The 22,355-nt window shown below is 41.2% G+C and overlaps 1 protein-coding gene across 1 annotated transcript; it reads right to left on the bottom strand.

Moving 5' to 3' along the window:
* Positions 1–4,067: 4,067 nt before the first annotated feature.
* On the bottom strand, positions 4,068–18,097 carry aif1l (allograft inflammatory factor 1-like). The gene is made up of 6 exons (XM_053410926.1): positions 17,937–18,097; positions 17,712–17,773; positions 15,089–15,155; positions 10,534–10,575; positions 9,211–9,373; positions 4,068–5,641 (listed from the first exon to the last, which is right to left on the bottom strand). The coding sequence occupies exons 1-6, from the start codon at positions 17,959–17,961 to the stop codon at positions 5,554–5,556; spliced, it is 447 nt and encodes a 148-aa protein (XP_053266901.1). The 5' UTR covers positions 17,962–18,097; the 3' UTR covers positions 4,068–5,553.
* Positions 18,098–22,355: the final 4,258 nt, after the last annotated feature.

The following is a 22,355-nucleotide window of genomic DNA, read 5'->3' as shown; positions in this document are numbered from 1 at the left end:
CGTGCGGCGGCGGCGGAGGGAGGAGGCGGAGGGAGGAGGGGGCGCGGCTCCGCGGAGAGTCGTCACAGGCGTCTGTGATGTAGTGTGATGCCTTCAAGTGCACCCGGTAAACTCCTAACTCGGGCTTTGATCACCAACTTCTCCTCCGTACAACTTATTAATGAAAATATTATCTATACAGCACCTTGCATATGATAGTACATGTGAAATGGAAATTCAAAATATGTTAAGTTGATTTATTTATTATTTTTTCATATTCTATCTATCTATCTATCTATCTGTCTGTCTGTCTGTCTCTCTGTCTCTCTGTCTCTCTTTCTCTCAGTCTCTCAGTCTCTCTGTCTATCTATCTATCCATCCATCCATCACCTATTGATCTATCAAACAAATACAAAAATATATGTGTGTGTGTGTGTGTGTGTGTGCAGCAGACCTCAGGTCCAGAGGTGCGAGTGGGTCTTTAATGACTGCCAATAAATTGCTATATACACAGTTTGTGTTAGTCTAAATTCTTGAATGGACATTTTGCTGAGACATAATTTGACAACCCAGATCAGCTCTGAAAGGTGATGTGAACGGCTCACATCCATCTCCTCTAGTTTCAGTCACTTGTCCATTCTCTGTCTTTTTACTTCTTTTTACAGAACAGAAGACTCCAGAAGCAGCAAGAGCCTCCTCTGTGGTCTCAGCGATGATTCTGGACTCTGCACAGAGCCGCTCTTACTGTATCACAAGACTCCACAGACTTAAAACCCTCATAGACACCTTGAGAATAACAATGAAGTGGTCAGCATGTGAGGAGATGCTAAGTGGCCATAATGATTGACTTTATTAGTAGATACACGGTAAGGAAGGCAACACATAGCTCCCTACATTGCTCCCTAAAGCTCAACGTCATCGACCTCATAGGATGTCCACACAACTTTTGGCTTAACCCCAAAGTATGGTTCAAAGTACAGACTGAACAAATACACGTTTCACTCACACAGTCAGTGAGTGATTATTAAAGAAGAGAGGCCTGGTCAAAAGTAACCATGACTCCCTTTAGACGCCTTGTAGGAATTAACAGTTTGTCCCAGTGATACTTTTCAGAGTATGTTTGTGTGGGTTTCTGTTTGCTGCTCTCTGTATACGCTCTGCCGTTAACAGGACCACAAGATTTTTATATATAGTCTCCTTTTTTTAGTCAAGTTAAATCTGACGGAAATACAAACAATCACAAATTCAACATTTAAAATGAATACCCGCCAAACGACAGGGACAAAAAACACAGTATGTACTATACAGGATCACTACACAAGGAGACAAAGATGTGCCAAAGTCCAAAGTATCAGGAAAAGTGCGCTAGTCGCATCATTTGTGCAAATTCAGCATATTAATACAGCCAATAGGGGGTTGGAATCTTTTAGTCTTATGCATAGGAACCATAGAGCTGGAGAAAAAAAAAGATATATCTATAATTACAACAACATAATCAATAGCAATATAACAAAGGTTCATTCTACATATTTCTTATGCATCGTGCACAGTGATGAGGTGTAATATATAAATGATATGCCTCAGTTTTTAAATGTTAAATGTTTATCATTGTCTGTCCATAAAGCAGAATTTATAACTTAAATGTTCACTCAGGAGCAAAGAGAGCCTTTAAAAGAAACATTTATCGTGATAATTATCAACATCCCCTGTACCTTCCTTCAGACATGATGGTTATAGAGGTTGGAAAGCCCATGATCAAAATTAATCCTGTCTGGCGAATTCAAGTTTCCAAACCATGCAGGAATAGAAAAGACCATAAATGATTAATTTAAAAGCCTGTAGAACCGAGATACCGTTTCAGTGTTTTACAATATAAGTGTAATTCTCAACAACATCCAGCTCCATTACTGTGGGTCTGGGAGAAGGTGCTGACTTGCTTTAATCAATGTCAGTGACTTTAGTTCTGGACACTGTCAGATTACAGAACAGGAAGTCAATATAGCAGGACATATAATCAGCTATGGGTGATTCTGTTTCTTTGTCCTCTTGTTAGCTTGACATAACTGCTCTCAGTTAAATACAATTAAATCTATAAAAAGTCTATGATGCAGACGTATTAACCTAAATTCCCTCACTAGTGACATCTTCTGGCTGCTTGTGGATCATGCAGTTGGAATTTGCCCCCAGTTAAGTGTGCTTGATCTTTTTTGTTTGTTGTCGAGTAATAAAAGAATGAATTCCCCAGGATGAGAGGAGCCGCTTCATTTCCCCAGACAGTGAGTCAAAGCTCTTGGTCTATAAAGTACTTAGTACAGGTACAACTACATTGCCTGTTACAGTGATTGTTGCATTTATCACAGAAAGGAGAGGTTAGTCGAGTTGTAATGACTAAACTATGACAGGTTAAAAAGTCATTCAAGCTTAATGATAAACAGGACACTTACACCTTCATAGCCTTTCATAATACACCAATCAAAAGCTGAACAAATTTGCAGTGACTGGTAACAAGTTCTCAGATGTGGACGACATACATTTGTCTTCTCTCTATAAGAAAATATTATAGATAGAAGATAAGTGCGATAAACCAACATATACAAATTATTCTTTATATTAGATGAATAATTGATATGACATAAATGGCATGATGGATTGGCCATTGTCTCCTCCTTGCCACCCACCTGCCACCTTTGAAATCCATTCCTAAATTTGTGATGGAGCCTTTTTTTTAAAGACCAGAGATGGAAGAGATGACAACCAAAGTATGTGACTCAGATTGTGTTGTATCTTCACAACCTGAGTAGTTGTCCTTTGATGATTAAAGTGAATGAACAAAAATATCAGAGCAGTGCCCCTTATAAAAATAAGCCATTTGTTTTATTGAACTATGATTTATTTTAAAATGTTATACTCTCTCTCTACTATCAGAATAAATGTCAAAAGGCATATGAGCTGTTGTTCTATGTACCTTACAAATGCCATAAACTGCCGATAGTGATCTGAATAAAGCCGGAGTTCTAAATATTAGGATTACTTATGGAAAAAAACGTATTTAAGGTTTTTCTTAGTTGATCATTCTTTCACACGTGTCGTGACTTTGGATGTCCAGTAGATGGCAGTGTTGATGCAAGAGAGGACGAAAGGAGGATGATGCCCCAGGGTGCATTGCATTGTTGTACATTAAACAACAGAGGGAGTGGGAAGGTTAATGAGAAGCATTACTGTGAGTATCCTCCGAATGGCAGCACTGCACCAGATACTGTTATAAAATAATCCTCAAACAAGCCTGACACACCATCAGATGAAAGGCAAAAAGATGGAGCAAACATAAAATTGATGTTGTGGAGTTGAAGCCTGAGGTATCGCCATCATCCTGAACTGGATGTTTCGAGTTTCCTTCCATCCAACTCTGTTCTTCCTCCACTGTGCCATCATAAGCTCCTGGCAGTTTGTTACACGGGACACTGATCATCGTTTTAATTACAAAGCTGCTTATTATAATCTAGCTGGATCCGTCTGTTAAAGAACTACCTCCACACACACTGCCCTCTCGATGAAACACGATGCATACGACCTCCGCGTTAATAAAACCAGACACAATAGAGCCCTTTCATGGGAATGCTTGCACTGAAGCAGCTATTTACCTTTTTCATGAAAAACCATTTTATTGCTTCAGGGTGTGAATGCATACAGCTGCACGTACATTACACAACATGAAAAATTTGATGACAAGAGAAAAACAAATATGGAATGAAAACCTCCACGTAGGAGGTACAGCCAGATTTTCTCACACACGCTATCTTTATATGAAAGAACTGGATGAGTGTCATAGTTGCTGACCTGCAAAATGAATAATGCAAAAGGTTGTATCAAGGCAAATGTGCCGCAAGATCTTATTAAAAACCCTGCAGCTTGACGGCCAATCTCACCTTTCTATACAAGACAAGAGGCTCCAGTACATAACCTGGTTAGGGTTAGGGTGGAATCTGCTATAAGCACAATAGACATGTGTTTAGTACCTGACATTTTTCACCCAAACATGAAGTTACTTCGGTTTACTGCAACAAACGATCCGGAACTAGGCACGTCGCCAGTGTTACAAGAATTTTAATTCCTTTGGTGTCTGCAGACAATGTGCACCTTAACAACACAAGAGTGGTCTACCTACAAGACTGAAAATTACAAAAATACTTTAAAACATGTTATGTGTGTTAAACGACTACAAGTAGCAAATTCACAGTAAATAGAGTGTAGAGGGAGGACATTTAGACTGAAGAGACAAAACACAGAGGCACCAAATACAGAATTCACAGGACAATGAACCCAGTTGAACAGAGAGAGATGGAGAGAATGGATTGGGAGCAAATGAAGAGAGATAGTATAGGAGTTGAAAGACAAATATAAGATGAACTTAGAAGTCAAATCACAAAATGAGCAGGTTAAACGATGGAGTGACATAAAAAAATTTAACAGGAAAAAGGAAAGAAACCGCACAACAATCCACCACATGTATATGTCACGCACTCAAAATTATGTTGAAACAATAAACATTATAGTTTGACAAATAACGTTATAACTGTCAAAGACATAAGAGGACTGCTTGAACTGAACACCTGTGTGCACTCCCTCCTTTTTCAATCTGTGTTTAAGCTCTACAGTATCTGCATGCTGAGGCACTTGGAAAGAATATGATTGTACTGTGTGGAGTGTATATGTACATATGCTCTGCTCTTGTGTGTGCCTGTAAATCACACTCCTTCCAAATCTAACATGTGCTTAACCCTACAGATCTAAAAGTGAGTCGACCTCCAGCCATATACGGAAACTGAAAAGACCCAACCAGATCGCCAATTTGTGTTTCTCAGCTAGTGCAAGTAAATATTCCACACGCATCTTTTAAAAAATGATTTTCAGATCATGAGGCGGCCACATTAACCTTCTCAACGGATTCCAGATCAGTATTTGGGCTCGAGGGGCCAGTGACTGTGACCCAGAGGAAATGGGCTGGGCCTGTGATCTCTGGCACCTGATCTAAAGTGAGACGCTGACTAACATTAGCCCGGCAGGAATCATTTCAAGACCACAGAGGACAGTGCAAAAAATGGGTTGGAAGAACTGCTTGGTTTTCCTTGTGCTTCTCCAAAAAAGCATCCTTCCCTCACATTGTTGAAATGAAGTGCGTTCCAAAAAGGAAACAAAGAAACGAGGAAGGAGGGAGCGAAAGAACGATGACATCTGGAGAATATTTTGTTTAGTCTTCCCTTAAAATATAACCATGATACACACACTACAAAATTTAATTCATCAAGCAGATTACATGAACAACTATAGATGCTACATTGTAATTAAGGGGGAAATAAAGGATGATAATTATATTCACAGTCAAACATTGTTTAGTGAGTTGTGGTCTCAGTCTTCCAAATAACAGACACCTTGCACATTATTCACAAAAATAACCTCTTCACTCACTGGTCCCACACTAACACAACACTCCACATGTTATGACAACGGTTCAATTCCAGGCAACCGCCAATGGTCCCTCTGCTCCACGAGCAGTCCCAAGACTGACAGCTACACTTAAGGCAGGCTGGAGATGTCCCGCTTCGGAGGGGGTCCATCTGGCTTGCAGGCGGCGCCGTTGGCTTTGTCTTCAAAAACCAGGACACTGCAGAGAGAGGAATCAGGAAATGGAAAAGAAACAAATCTAAGTTAAAAACAATGGTAACAATTAAAAATATACAACGCTTATCTATATTTTTCATAAGGACCGGTGTGAGGGATTTAAGGGGAACCACAGGCAGGAATTGAGTTTCATACTCGTATTACACGACACAGTAGATTTTCATTAGTGTAGAGTTACCTGAAACTAAGAGTTGACGGGTTTGTATTTTGCTTCAACAGAGCCCCTCACAGAATCAATGTCAAGGCACATTGAAGCTGTTCTGGCAGCACTACATGTGCTACTGCACATCAAACTTCACCCGTGCTCCTAGTCCCAGTACACTGAACTTTAACAATTTATATTTCATTAATATTTATTAAATAATTAAAAGAAAGAATTCAAGTACAAAGGTTGCTGGGGCATTTTGGGGGGAGGGTGTTGCCGGAGCTGCTTGGGACGTAGGAGTCCGTTGTTTTGATGCATCTGGTTGAATATCTGTTTTGATGAAGTGTTTACCCAGGTTGAAATCACCTTGTATCAATACTAGACAGCAAATACACCAACTTACAGGATTTCTGCAGGTTTCAACAAGTTCAAATTAAGACTTTTTATGAGAATAATGAATGAAATTTAAAACTTATATCAACTACAACAGATATGAAGGAATAATATAATCGCAGAGTAACTTACTCTTCCCCACAATTGATAAGGTGATGCATAATAACCCTCAATAGGCCTCGCAAACGACAGACTATATGTATCATTACTCTTTCCTACAGTAATGTACAATTACCTATCAGTTCTACAATGGTCTTGTTTGTGGTTTCACTAAAATAAAACATGCTTATATTAGTATAGCTGAGATAAAACAACAACCCACTGAAACATCACAAACTAACGGTTAATTTCATGTCAATCTATAAAAAAAAAATTGCTGGAAATATTTAAACATTATATGATGATCCAACGTTCAGAACAATGGAGAAAGGCATAAAGGAAACAGGCTCTGAGGCTGGAGGACATCAAAGTAAAGAGTAAAAGAAGTATGAGTATGAGCAAAAGAGGCAGGATGTATGTGTGTGTGTGTGTGTGTGTGTGTGTGTAGGGGGGGGGGGGACGGGACAATCAGATCCTGGAGGAAAGAGAGCGCCACAGTTACAGTCTGTGTATGAACTATCTGAGCTGTTAAGTGAGAGGAATGAAGGGAAACCACAAAGGGACGGAGAGGAATGGTGATTCAGTCCGTACACAGTGGAGTGAAGGATCTGACAGAAGCTATTCAGAGCAAATGCCTGTCTTTAATTTCCTTTTTTGGAAAAGTCCGCAAAGCTCCGCTAAGCCCATAAGGAGCAATGATGAAACCGGCACTCGGCCACTCAAACCCTGACACATCTCTCTGGCAGCCGATCTCTTCCCACTACCGACACCTCCTCCGCTCCACAAAGCCGAGTGAAGTCGGTCGAGTCAACCCCCCTGACAGACGTCAATCAGCTAACACTGCTTCACCCCCTAATCTAGTGAAAGGTTAAATGTCTTGTTTTTGTAAATATGTGGATTGAAGATTTGAAGTGATCGAAAGTGATTATGATTTGAGAGTATCGCCAAACTGGGTTAGTCAGCCCCGTGTAAACAGAAGAGCGCAATAGATCAAGTGACTGAGTGACTTAATCTTGTTACTGGGTGAAAGTCTGACCAAAATACACACAAGCACTCAGTCGAAATAAGTCAGGAAAGGAAGCTGTGATAATCTAATTTAAAACATAATCCTGCTTTATGGAGTTTCAAAGCAAAAAGTGGAGTTTTGGTTTATGTAAAGCTTAAAAAATAACAGTTTTATCAAGAAAGATTAATCACAGCTAGTGCTACTTGACTGTAAAAACATCAAGCATGACTGACTGCGTATTTCTTCACTTGTATTGCACTGATAGCGTCTTCATTCAAAGAGCTTTCACTGCATGATCCAAATTGTGAAGCCTGACCTCAATCATTTCACTCTAATTGCAACTAAAACAATTGTTTTGCTGCCAAATGCTTTGAATAGCACTGATCTAAAGCGGTTTTGTTCTCCTCGTCTCTCCCCTCCCCTTCTCCTCTCCTCTCCTCCCGTGAGAGACAAACACAGCAGCATGGGAGAGAGTTGTAGTTATCAGAGTGCAGGGGGCAGTAGGCTGCCACGAGTTTTGGAAAAGCCAAAATTATTAAGAGACAGAAATATAGTAATTGTAAACATTAAAACTAGAATGGTGCAAGGCCAAGACCAAACGGTCCCCTTATGAAAGCCCCTTTTAATTCACTAGATCACATTGAAGCTCACTGCCATACACTTTAAACAGAGACGTCTCTCCTGTTAATAATTTCCTAAATCTAAAACCTTCTGCATAGCGAAACTAAAGACTTCACCACACTGATGAAACAGAATTAATGTTATCAAGAGGAGATTTCAGCTTCTGCAATGATCTCCTGAGTGAGCACCTTAGCCAGGGAGAGAGCTCGACATTTATAAATAGCGGCTGTGGGATTATGGGACACACTCTCGAGAAACGGTCGAGGGCAAAGGCGGAAGAGTTATGAATTTTCTCTCTGCTGGATGTTTCTGGGATTATGAGATTTATCTACTGAATGGTCTAGCCAGCCTAATCCAGCAGAGCTGAATTGCATCAGCCAATACACTCGGGCTCCTGCAGTGTGACCAGAGCAAGACTGCTTTAAAAGGCTTACACCAGCTATATCAACCATTTTTAAAACGGCCTTAATTACTGTGTGTCACCTTATCCTCGAGGGGTCATCGAAAAAATTATATTACTATATTTGAAGTAGCGGGAGAACGTACAAGAGATATTCTCCATCTTGTCCTATGTTCTGATATGGGACAATGTTTAGTTTAAATAGGCATAGAGGTTATGATGTCCTGATCTACTGAGCGAGCCTTGGTGCTGCCATACAAACCAGGAGCCAGTCGGATTTACCTTCAGCCTCAGAGTACCCTGAAGTCCGGCCAGTATCGTTGATTACGAGGTCAAAACACTTGAGGGCGCTAACGTGCACAACTGAGGTCATGTCCTTAACATCTGCTGGTGGCCGCTGACACCTGCTAACATCTACTGGTAGTCGGTAACTTAATTTGTGCAGAAGACCTTCAAACGTACATTGATATTCACAATCTAGCCCTATATTCTAAAATTAAAAAAAGTTATGGTACGAGAAGAATCTCGCTGGAAGAATCTGATGAGTTCTGTTGTTTGTTTCTTGTGAGCACTACCTGACTCTCAGCGGTTACTCAGCCTATAATCAGTGATCTAAGCACATGATCCCAGCTAAAGATAAGGATGGGTTGTCTATAGATAAGCTACAGAGATAGGTTTTGTTGCCATGGCGATTAACGACTAAAGTAGCATGTGGGTGGTTACATCATCGCTAGTCATCCCCCACACCCCCTGCTGCTGGATGAAACAATTGGCTGACACAGCACATGACTCACATCCTCTCTCTCAGAAACACAATGTATCGGCAGATGGCTTAACGACGACGTGTGTAAAATGACACACACACGTGCACAGAGGCGGTGTACTCACAGTTTGAGCACAGCCGAACGCTTGCCCAGCATCATCTTGACAAAGTCCCTGTAGTTGATGGTGTTGCTGCTGCCGCCCGTCACCTCCACGATCATCTTTTTCAACTCCAGATGGGTCTTGGGCACCCCCAGCTTCTCCATCATCCGCTTCAGGCCCATCAGCTCTGAGACAAGACACACGAGTCAGTCAGATCAGAACGTGCACGGCCACGGTCACACACACGCAGATGCAGCAGTGGTGTGCCCTCACCTTCGGTTCACTTCAATTCTGAGCAGGCGACTTTGGTGAACTTATTCTTATCTGAACATTTGCCTGGATTTGCGCATGTGTCCCCATGCCTTAAAATTGTTTAACTTAAAACTGAAAGAAGTAGTAACACCATCTAAATACTTACTTTCATATATAATTTAAGTATTTTAACGAGGCACACTGATTTAACACATGAAGTTTACTTTATTTAGTAAAAGGTATTCAACCCCTGAAATTATGTGGGTATAATATTTCATGTCATCGGGGCTATCTCAGCTTGGTAGCCTCAACCCTGAACTTTTATGGAATTTGAAATACGGAAGCATTTAGGAAACAGGGAGGCTCTAATGAAACGCTTTGGAGGTGCATTATGGGAAAAGTCGGCTTTGGTGCATGACTCATTTTAGGGATTAAAAATTAGGATCTCTCAGTCTCTGCTGGCTCAATTTAGAGCATTTTTTTTGTCTCTTTTCCACATTATGGATGTGCAACACCAAATCACTGGAGGACCAATCAGAATGGTCCTTTAGAAAATGTTAATCAGCAATAAATGACTCCTGTTTTTCTAGTTTTGGACTTTATGTACCAGAAAGTGTATTCAATATTATTCAATTAAGATCTTCAAAGGTTCTACAAGAAAAGGGATTCCCAAAGTTATTGCATTTCATCCTGTGGGAAACAGGATGTTCGTATCAAATTTCATGGCAATCCATTGAGAAAATGTTGGGATATTTCAGAATCTCTACCAAATTCAGTGCAATTCATCCAGTAGTTGTGACATTTTAGTCTTGATGAAAAGTAAACACTTCTGGAGCTGCAGACAGGGGCCACCTCTCCTGTCTGACTCCTCACCTCACATCTGCTCAGGCCTTTCCCACCGGCGGACAGTGAGGTCTCACTTTACATTCAGGACGCGGACAAGACACACGAGCCCGCTCTAACCCTGTGCTCACACCGCTCAGACAATACACACACAGTATTAATTACTGTTGCCTCATGTCAACAGCCCTCACAGGTCCGCCGACAGTTGTTATCTGGGATGCAGTTGGTGCTTTGGTGGTGGCCATTACTCACCAATGTCTCCTTGGTCGTTCAGGTCAAACTCAGCGTATTTATCTGCAAAGCAAACACACACGGGAGATGATGACTAACACTGGTATTCACACTCATCACGTTCCTCAAACACACACACAAACAACTTCTTTAACATTTTCATAAACACCAGTTCCAGCTGGCTCCGAACATGTCAGCAAAACACACTGTCCACTGATCTCCCTGACTTACGCTGCTGACAGCTGCACCGTCTGAAGGAAAGGCACAAGCAGGTGACAGTGACAGGTGTGTGTTCTCCCGAGAGTGTGTTTTGCATGTGTGTTGGAGAGCAGCTGGGTGCGGCTGACATCAGAGACAGATGAAGAGCGAGAGGGTCACAGAAGGTGACAGGAAACTATAAGTGTAGACCGAGGAATCAGGAAGGAAAACAAAGATGCTGCGGCTGAAAATGGGAAAATGTCAGAATTCAGATCACACCATAAAGTCAAATTAAATCGGATTCTGCTCGTAAGGTTAAAACACAGACAAACTAACCGATCCTTATTAAAACACACAATTCGTCATAGTCGGCACTTTGTTTTTTTATTTACTTTATTAATTGGACCAATTCTAAGAGTGAAAGGGGTGAGTGGGGGAAGACATGCAGAAACACAACCTGCGGACGCTGCACTGGACGAAACGTCAACACATACTTAGGACAACCCAAAGCTCACCTGGTTAATCTGGCATAAATGTTCCTTCGGCTTTTTATGATCACAATTTAGAGAATATGTAGATCCATCTAGCATTAAGAAAAACGTTGGCTTCAGAAGAGATAATCAATACCAATCTCATATTGATCCAGTAATTTATAAAGCTGGAGGGATACTGGAATCAGGGGAAACCAGCAGCCCAGCTCTACCCAAGGGTTGAAACCAACCACACAGCTGGTCAGACACATGAGTTGCATCGATCTTCACTACTTACTCTCAACCCTTTGTAGTAGTCGGCTGTTTTGTGTGTTTTTGAATGGTTGTGCATTTTGCTTTTTTAGAGCACATTTATTTTGTCTGCTTTTGTATCTTTTGTTCCAGAAATAGCATTTCCCATATGACCATATGACAATAAGTGTTTCACTTGGACAAAGTTGATCAACACACTGGACTTAAAGACTCAAAGGAGTCATGATTTGGATTGGTCAGTCTGATCAGCAACTCGTGGGAGTGAAGAGCGCATCTAAGCATGTGGAACTATTCCTTTAATGTCTACTGGGTTTTGCTAAGATATTAATTCATGATTTTTGGGGTTATTTATGACAAGTTGTTGAAGTCTAAAGGTTAGCTAAATATTGAATAAGCAGTGTTGTTATTGTGTGCAACGATTGAACCCTAGCCCTGATTATAATGTTATTGCCGTTTATGATGCAATTTGCACAAATAAGATAAGGGGTTATCACCTGTCGTCTTGTCCGATGAAGATATAGATTTAAAACCCCAGAATGATTTAAAATGTTAATATCAAATACTGCAATTTATAAAAGTTCATAATGAAGATGCTACTGTTATTAAAGACCAAAAGAAAGACAATTTCCCGCCTTTCCCTAAATCTCACCATTCTCTGATTTCCAGAAGACCTCTTTAGTCCGATTACACTTGCTATTTCTGTCCCACAATGGGAGCTCTGTGTGTGTGTTGGGAAGGAGGGAGAGAGCGAGAGGGAACTGTGGGAGCCTATTGGGAATGGGACAGGACAATACCAACACTGTTCGTAAACTCTGAGGAGTGGGCCTCACACACACACACGCGTGCAGTTCTTGAGTGGGCCACTTGTTGTAGCGCAGCCTGTTGATCATCTGCAGCCACAGAGAAAGACTCAGCTAAACAAAACTCGAGTCCTCAGCATTTCCTCCGGACCCACATTCCCTTAACGAGTGATGTGACGAGACCACTGAGTCAACATCAACAAGTTAGGAAGCGCCAGACATTTTCTGCTGACATTATTCATACACATAGATAAGGAGGTCAATGGTTTAATCTGAGTTTGTCCATAAAAGCTCTAAGGAGGAAACACTATCATTTGAAGGTGTGTTCCATAGTTAAAATAGAAACCGTCTGATAAAGTAGTTGAAGGGGATGATAAGCGAAGAATTTCACATCCTTGAAAAAGACTCTGGACCTAAGGGCAGATAACAGTTTCACTGTGAGGCTTCTCTTCATTCCAGAAACAATGTGATTTCTGTTCCGTTTCCTGTCTGTCTGGAGACGAAAATGAAAAGAAAAGCAGTGTATCCCTGTGTAGTTACTGACCTATAAAGCTCATTCAGCAGATGTTAAATGTGCTACATAAATAAACGTGTGCAATGAAAGTCCAACTGGAACTTAAGCATCTGTTTATGACCAAGTATGTTGTTTCTTTCTACTTTTACCAGCTTCACTCGTTTGCTGTGTCATGTAGCATCATGACTCCTATGCAACGCTCACAATTCAATTTGTTTGCTCCAAAATCCTAATATACATTATCTCAAGGCACTTTACAAGGTTGAGACCTTTTCATTCAATTTCATGATCTATATACCACTTATGATTTGAGGGCCGCAGGGAGACAGTCTCAGCTCACATAGGACGAGAAAGATCGTAATTTACAAATCAATGCATTCATTGGAAGTCGCTTTGGATAAAGGAGTCCGTTAAATGGCATGTAGTGTAATTTAATGTAATACAAATCAACCATTCACACTCAGTTTTCAATTAACCTCAGCTTCATGTCTTGTGGGAAGAAGCCGGACGCTGTGAGGCCAAAGTGCTACCCACTGTACCACCGGGCCATCCACATTCACGTTATATGTCCTAGAATATTAGAAAGAAGCCATTCACATGAGGCAAGTTAATTATTTATAAACAAGGGCTATAAACTGTTTATCTTTATCATAATTTTCACTGTTACAGACGTATAACTATAAAGCTATAGTGCATTATGTTAAATGCTGTTGTTGTTACAGTTAAACAATACTATATCAGTGCATCCTCTAAAATGTCCATAAAGTTTAATCCATACCTCTTTAAAACTTTAATAAGAACTGAACATTAAAACCTTCATAACAGTAGATTTGACTGTTCACGTTGTACCTAATAAACCGGGCAAATTCTCTGCAAATGCAGGATTCATGAATTAAATAATTATTCCATAAAAATCTAATAATTATTTCAATCAGTGAAAGCTCTCTTTATTTCAGGTAAGGTGGGGCATGCTGTAGGAAACCCTGGTTTTTGGTAAAAATACTCCCATATTTTTACACTTTTCTTTAAATTATCCTTTTTTCAAAGCTTAATGTAGAGACGACTATCAGTCTTGTAATAAATAACACCACAAACATAATTCTAAAGAATCAAATCATGCACAAACAATGAACAAGAAACTTGCTGCAGGCTTCATGTGAACATTAACAGAGGAAATGTTTTTTTTTTATCCCTCAGCTCACGAGTTGCATTAATGTGATTTGATTGGTAGTTTAGATGATGACCTCTGGGTCACTAGGACAGCATGGAAACAGGCGGGAAAAGAGATAAAAATAAATAAAGCAGCAATACTCCCCGGACCTCGGTGTCGGGTCCCCGTTCAGATTATGCATATCTGCTCCATTTCCTCCAGCAAGCACGGGCAGTATGTAGGACAGTGGAGCATCTTTCTCATTTCAAGACATATGCCCCCTGTTAGAATAAACAGCTCAATATTGCAGATATAAAACTGGCATCAAGAGAAAAAGGCAACATAACCGCGTGAACCCAGACCAAAGAGCACATGTAATATCTGATGGGGAGTGCTTTGGTAAATCACGCAATTTTATTGGAATAAGCTCCAGCAGCCGGTTCTCCTATACCCAGGAGGTTTGAGTTTGAGCAAAGTTGGGAATATTGTAACAATAAGCTGAGGAACGCCCACGGCACATTCCTCCGAGGCCGCTGAGGACTTGGCCTTGAAAGCCTCTTAGAGATCTCAGCAGTCCGTCTTTCCCACAGAGAAAAAAAATGCTGAGGACTTATGTTGGTGTCTGCAGACTGCCAACAAATAGATAAACACTGATGGTGAGACAAAAGCCAGGAAAAAGGAGCACACCCTCAATAAAGCTGATTTCAGACATGAACTGCACTCTTGATTCTCCCGCATGTGAAAACACAAATGAAAAAGTGAGAGGCTCCAGACTTTCTCTTGAGTTTCTCCGGCCAGTCCCCTAGTGAGAACTCCGGAGAATGTCCGAATGAGCTGATGGGATGTTTTTGAAAAAACTAAAAGAATACAAATATCTCTGCACACACAGAAGACGCCAAGATGTAGCAAAGGGCTAACGCTGGTGTCAATGTGCTGTAAACAAAAGCAAGTGATCTCCTTAGCTGAATTTATACATCATGTCCTGCCTCTGCCTGCTGCACCAGCATCTCACCTGAATGCTCCAGAGACTCTCTTGCTCGTGTGTGAAAGGCAAACTCCGGAGAAAGCCCAGAGCTAATTGTGAGGACATCCTTTGGAGTTCATGTCTGAAAACGGCTTAAAACAACCACGTAGCAGCAGTAACTTTTTTAAGAGGACTACATTTTCTTACTTTTGAGACCTTCCAATTTTTCCGCCAGGTCTTCTTCATCCCTGTATTTCTGGTCTTCCATGTATTCCTGTAGGAGGGAGAGGAGGATGAATAAAATGAAAATGTTCAGAAAAACAACTTTCACAGGCTTTAAATGAAATTGGAACTCCCTTAAACATCCTGAGCCCATTTCTTAATTTCCCTGAGGAATCCCGGCAGGCTGCTCAGCATCAAAGAGGGAAGAGGCCCACACACAAATTACAGCTTTACAGACTTTAAGATGATAGCGCCCTGTCAAATGTGTCAAAATCTACTAGAGTGATGACTCACAATCTTATCATGTTCCCCCCCCCTGGACTGTAATTAGTTATCAGAGTGATCATTAAGTGGAACACCTCACAAGGGTGCAAAGCAGTGGAAAGAGCCTGTAGGAGGGAGTTGTCCCGATGAAATTCTAATGACGCAATCTGCCGTGATGGGATCCAGCTCCGGTCAGAACAGAGAGGGGGGGGGGGGGGGGGGTGTTCTCCGCGCTGACCTCGGCGTCTCGGTCCAGCTCGTAATTAAGGGTGAAAAGGATAAACACAGCGGCCGGATGTGTATCAGGGACACCTGACTCAGCGCTGCACGCACAGGAATGTCCTTTCCCCCTCACTGTGTGTGCAAGAATGTGAGGAGGTTTGAACAAGTGCAGTGCCAAGTATTACAAAGCATGAACCCCCTCTGTCTGTATCAAAGAGTAGTTCAAAGGTCAAACACTGTTTATCCTCAGCTGAAGAGTCGGAGTTTGTACGTGTTTTATGCTCAAAATTATTAATTATTCAGCAAAACATCAAAAAATATTAATTAAAAATTAATTTTCACCATCCATATTGATGTCTTCATTTAGTTTTTCTGAAACTAACCTAAATATTCAGCTTGGAAAAGGAAAGTGATAACGTTTCTGTATAACATAATGATTAATTCCTTCATTAACACAATAGATTTGGTGTTGGCCGATATACGAATTGGCTAAACATTGCATCTCCAGTAGCAAAGAACTAATGTATCTTTAGTTTTTTAGATCACGGGTTGACAACTTAACTTAACAAATACATGTCCCCTTCATTACCTGCCTCACCTCTGTCTGTTTATGCGTTTGTTTGTTTACAGTATTCGCAAAAACTACTCAACTGATTTCCATGAACTTTCGTGTGGGAGCGGGGCTATAGCACTGATGTAGTTACATTCCTTGACACTTATTGGCTGACATGCACACCTATAACAATATATCTGAAATGAGCCAATAACAGGCCATCAATTGGTCAACACTATTTATTTGTGTAAACCAATTGTTTTCCTCGCTAAATCAAGTAGTTGTTTGGTCCACATATCGTAAAGGATGTTTTTAATCTCTATGGGACGGCCAGGGACAAGATATGTGGGTCAGAAGTCTTCTGGTTGTTGTTTGCAGTTTGACCAATCACATTTAAACAGGCTTTGGTTGCCTGCAGGTAAACAGTCTGTGTGGAGAGCTAAAGATATCCACTGTCCGCCCTGGAAGCCCCAACATATTGGCTATTGCGCCCGTAGGCTAAAGCATCATCTGACGATAGCCGATGGGATCCCAGGTCGGGAAACGGTGAACATGCGGTGTCCATCCCAATCACCGGAGATGCCGAGCTGATGTTTTAAAAATACTCTATGATAGAAAATGTAGAAACTTACACATTTGTATTAATGAGGCAAGGAACCAGTGGATTTGAGTCATTTCTTGCAGAATCAAAACATAATGCTGGTTGCTCAGCGTTGAGGAATTTATCATAAGAAATATCCATAGCTGAAAAACCAGCCTCAGACACAAACCAGTGCTGGGATCCACAGCTTCATTCCCACTGGATCCACTGATGCATACAGAAGAGATGACCCCCCCCCCCCTGCATTTAATCACAGTATGGCTGTTATTTTTAGCCCTACACCTCCCCTACGGAATGTGGGAATCAGTTCTGTAAAAGCACAAATGAAAGACATCCACACGATGTGAATCTGAACGCGGGAGCAGAGAGTGTTTTGGGAAACGAGGTGTCACATGAGCTCCGGGCTGATCTCTCGCAGCGACCTGGTTTCTCATGTGGCCGCAGCAGGCAGCAGAGGCCAAGGGAGGGAAACGCAGATTAGACACACAGGCACGCACATTCACACACGCACGCATGGACACATACAGATCGTGTGTGGGAGCTGCTGCTTGCGGAGTCATCTGACGGAACGAGGCCTGCTGTGAGACAAAGGGCTCATTTAGACACCTGTGATCTGAGGGGGGTGAGCACCATTATCACCAGTTAACCACGTTGACGCGTCAGTGTGATCAGAGGGGGGGGTGACAGCAACAAGTCGTGACACGAGCCTGGGGGTGAAATCAATAAAAATGCACCTGGAGCATCACTGCAGTACACGTGTGTGAGTGCGTGTGTGTGAGGCATTTTGGGAAGCTGGTTAACCACAGCCCTGTGAAAGCACATCAACCTGGCTGCAGGTAAAGGGTGAATCACTGATGCTGCGTTCACGAACAAGGCCAATGCCGAGTCAAGTGTGCTCCTGGGATTCAAATCCCCCCCGAGGAGGCGTTAGAGACGCTGCAGGCGGATAACAGACTCAGTCTTCTTACCTTGTTGATTTCCTCCAGCTTCTGTCTCTGCTGCTCCTTCAACACTCCGAAGGTTTTCCCTCCTGGAAGAAAACAACAGTTATTTCAACACCCAGCCTGTTCACAGCGACACGAGCTCATTCGAGCCCCGGAGCCGCCGGTCGGCCTCTGATGCTCCATTGTACAGCCTCGGTTCGAAGCTAGCGGTGCACGCAGCTGAACACACGCTCAGTGTTTGGTCTTCACCTTGGACGTTCTGACTTGCAGGCATTTTGTCCGCGTTGTTTAAATCCAGGAAAATGAAAAAAAATATATGTGAATCCGGGCCAGAGAGGCTGCCACTGCCGGGCGATGCTCCTGTTCTCCGACACTGCGCGGACACAACGGACCACGGCACCCGGGTCAAGACGGACACATTCACGAGAGGGGACGTCCGGTCACTCCTTTCAAAATAAATGTTTTGATCGTGCCGAATTTGGTTCATGTAGTGAGGGGGGTGTGTGTGTCCATGAGGAAATGATGTAGCATTTATACTGTCTCAAATTAACATTCAATCTTAAATTGACAAAATGAAAATAAGATTGTTTTATCTAATCAACAAACAAAAGCTAAAAGTGTGTTGGCTTAACTGAGAATTTGAAAATTGTTTTTAAGATGTTTGAGAATAATATTTAGAAAATGTTCCTTGGTAAATTACTGAGGCAATTATTAAATTTTGTAAATTTTGTATGGAATTCTTTTGGATATTTGATCGACGAATCAAGTTATATTTTCAACCCTAAAGAATAAGAGTAGGTACGTGTCGTGCCAGAGCCTATGTATAAAAAGATAATTATAAGGTTAGCTTATAATCTCTAAAGGGTGTAAGTGTGCTGATTGTCGATGATTATTTATTTTATGGTTGAGTGCACAAGAGTAGTTTGGTTTTAAGAATCTATCATTAGGTTTATTTCAACCCTGGTTTAAATATAAGATCTTTGTTCGAATTGCATGTTCTTACTTAATACTTGGATTTGTATGTTGAGTGTCTCTATAAACGCAAAAATTGTAAATAAAACAACCTTTTACTGCTGAAATAGAGATTTTATAAATGTTCTGAGTGGAATCTAACAATCCACAAAATAATTGGCTTGTGGATGCCGCTTCCCATTCAATAGCTTAACCTAACAGTGTATCTGCCTTGTATTATTCTGATGATGCAGCCTGCTCAACTATATTTACGTATACTGTGTCATAAATGCTTTGTCAAGTCACAAACCAATATATTTTAAGCACTGATGATCATTTTGTTTCTTTCAGCAACATTCCTCCATTGTCATAATTTGTATCATAACATTCATGAACATTAAAAATAAGTTACATACAGCGGCCACAATTTAAAAAATCTATAAATTCACATTTTTCCCCACAATATGTTATAAACTCTTATTTTGAAATCTGAAACCCCTTACTCCGGTATTATCGTGTAGAAACATCGGTGAATGATGCTGATGGAATGAAGCATTGCTTCTCGCGGCTGCCATCTAGTGGTTTATAAGTAGACTGCACAAATTAAGAGTGCGTCTTAGAGATGAGTGGACAGAGTGAACGGAAGTTCATTCTATGGAAGAAAAGTGAACAGTACTTTTATAAAATATAGAGAGAAATATACCAAAATTCTTGATTGTGAGAATTTATTTACACAGCTGTCACCCTGGTGAATAAGTAAATAGTATATAAGTATCGACGAAAGAAACGATTAGAGTTACTTGAAGTTTAATATTATCAATAACTCAGAAAATATTCAATGAGAGACACATTTTAAAGATTGTAGTTTTCTGTTTATTCTATTGTAACTTAACATGAAACACATAAAGAACTATAAACAGAAATAAATATAATCCATTACTGTGCTTCTGGGGGTAGAATGGGTTTATCAGGTCTTCAATGTCCACCATCCACTGCCTTGGACACAGTCCCCTATTAGGGCCAGTATACTTTCTCCTTTTAATGAATATGTCCAGTCACTAATGTCCTGAACTCTCAAAATATTTCGCGCCTGAATGAAAACAACAAAAACAATTAAGGTCTTTAAGCATGCATTTATTCATTAATCTATCTTTTATTCATCAACCCGTTTAGAAGACTCTTTTACCAATAAGTGCATTAAATCAACGTTAAAAAACATTATTGTTTTTTATCCACAGAAATTCAAAAGCAGCTAGAAAAAAGTAAGTAAAAAAGTACCTTGAATTCAGCTGTTGTGAAATTACTACCACACCGAGTTGAGTTTTTATGACAACTGAAAGCTGCCACTTGTTCTCTCTCATGTTTGGAAGGGGAGGGTGAGGGTGAGGTGTATTCAGCCGCAATGTGCAGCTTCACCACTAGATGTCACTAAAGTCCACACATTAAACCTTTAGGCATGATTTCACTGTAGTATATTAGTATTGATTTGAAGTTTGCTTCGATTACTTTGAAGAGTTTTCCGTATAAAGTCCATGGTTATTCATGACCAGGCTCCAGAGTTTATTTCCTCTCACTGACAATTTGTGCTGCCTGAAGTTCTCAGACAAAAACCTGAAGGCTGTTTAGATTGTTTGTATCTCTTTGGTCTGCTGTCGGAAAGTTCACCACCTGAGAGGAGGACTGAGGTGGAAGGTATGAAATCAATTCCTGTCTGAAAACAGTCCTGATGCAGAACGGAGGGGTGTCACACGGTGGACTGCAGGGGCTCCGAGCTGACACCATTGGGACAGAGTTCGATGACTCACTGAGTTTTTGATTCCCTTCTTTATCGGCATCTTGGGCGGATGTGGAATCGGCTGCTGTAAATGATAAATGTCAGTCGGGGATGGATTGAGAATGTTGAATGTTGGACGGCATAGAAAGTGTCACAGGCCAGATGATTATCAGATAATCAATCGTCAATCAGGTTTATCAAATCAACTGACATTTGATAAATGTACTCTGTGTTTTTAATGTTTTTCATCAAGATGGAGAAAATGATGAAACACGGGTTTGTCTCCATACCATGGGTGCTTTGATCAAATCAGCTTCAAATGAGTCACACTACTCGATAAATCATCACTCCATTTTCTTCCATGACACATGTTTCACTGCTCTGTTTTTTAAATTCACACACATTTTCATCACATCGATTCTAATCAGTTAGGTTTTGTAACTTCCGCAGCACCTTTGTTCTCCTACAAATCCAGGGATCAAAGTGGTGCACATGGTTTTGGTGCAGCCATGGAGACAAGACAGTCACCAGTCATGTGCAGCCTCAGGTTCAGATCTGTGGAGACTGTGTCTTTGCTGTCAGGACTCTCCAGCTTGAGGGGACCTGCCTGAGGAGGTCAAGCCGAATCAATGCTTGACATTTTGGTTTTGTTTTACTGTGTTATTCAAGTCCAAAGCTTGCCAAAAAATTCCATTCCAAAATTCTGAATGAATGACACTCAGTAGAGCACACACCTCTGTCAAGGCCAACATTTAAATTCATTAGAACCTGATATTTATTAAGATCTGCGTCAAATTTCACACATTCATAAATATCAGTCCCCTAGACATGCAACATTTTTTATCCAGATACATAAACTAATCTCTGAAAGATCAAGGAAAATTATGAAAATGCTGTATCTTGTTGTTACATGAGTAAGGAGAGGGACCAAATGCAAGGGCTACACGACAAGGCAGGTCATTATGGATTATTAATAAAAAGCAAAGTCAAAGTCTGAAAAACTCAAAAACTTGCAAAGCAGCAAAACCAAGCCTCAAAGAAATCAAGTGAAAAGTCCAGTAAGAAGCACGAGGGATAATAAAAGAAAGTGAAGCCCAAAAGGAAACAGTGCTGACCTGTTCGAATGTGACACATTCGAACAGGTTCAGACAACCACAGGAGCAGGAACCAGGGGTGGACTGGCCATCTGGCATACCGGGCATCGTCCCGGTGGGCCGTTGACCCAATGTGGGCCGGTCTGGTCCGATCTGTTTTTTTTTCTTTTTTTTTCTTTCTCTTCTTCCTCTCTAAATTCCCTCCAATTGGGCCGGCCAATTGGCTACAGAGGGCTAGCAGTGTGTTGCCAGCATCGACACATATTATTGGTCTATTGTTTGTCATTGTCAATCAATCATGGGCTGACAGGCTCAGAGAGCCCTGACAGTGCTGTCAATCACAAAACAAACCAGGGTGGGGCGGGACCTCACGGCATTGGCGGGGGGAGTCGCGGGACGGGCTGCTGCTGAGACAGAAACTTAAAATGGATAATAAGAGTAAAAAGCGCCCGGGTGGCGCTGAGAAGCATCGGGAAAAAAAGCTGAAATCTCTGGAGGTGGAGGCTGCTACATGTGGCAAACTGACGGACCTGTTTGGTGCCGGGTTCACCAGCCCAGCAGCAGCAGGTGCGCCGGGAGACGAGCGAGGAGGACTCGACAATGATGAGCGAGTGGAGGCAGACATGGTAAGTAACGTTGGCCTGGGGCTGGCTAGGCTACATTTTTTAGACATGTCCAAAACAAAGTAGAAAACGTTTTTGATTTTGTTTTAATATGCCGAATTGTGATATTATGGGTTATTATTGTTCAGATGATTTAGCTAAGCTAGCTAAGAGCTGCTAACACCGTTTACTGTTGCCATAGCTGAGCTGTAAATAGAGATGCAGAATCAAGCTGTATTGAAAACAG

Source organism: Pleuronectes platessa, chromosome 19 (assembly GCF_947347685.1).
Source record: "Pleuronectes platessa chromosome 19, fPlePla1.1, whole genome shotgun sequence".
Taxonomy (NCBI): Eukaryota; Metazoa; Chordata; class Actinopteri; order Pleuronectiformes; family Pleuronectidae; genus Pleuronectes; species Pleuronectes platessa.
Note: the sequence above shows the minus strand (reverse complement) of the source record. Positions and strands in the feature narration are given on the sequence as shown.

Excerpts from the sequence above, each read along its gene's own strand:
- aif1l (XM_053410926.1), bottom strand. The coding sequence starts at position 17,961 with ATGCCTGCAAGTCAGAACGTCCAAG. Across the intron at positions 10,576-15,088 it reads AAAATTGGAAGGTCTCAAAA|ATAAATACGCTGAGTTTGAC; the intron begins GTAAGAAAATGT and ends TTTGCTTTGCAG. Across the intron at positions 5,642-9,210 it reads CGTTCGGCTGTGCTCAAACT|TGTCCTGGTTTTTGAAGACA; the intron begins GTGAGTACACCG and ends CTCTCTCTGCAG.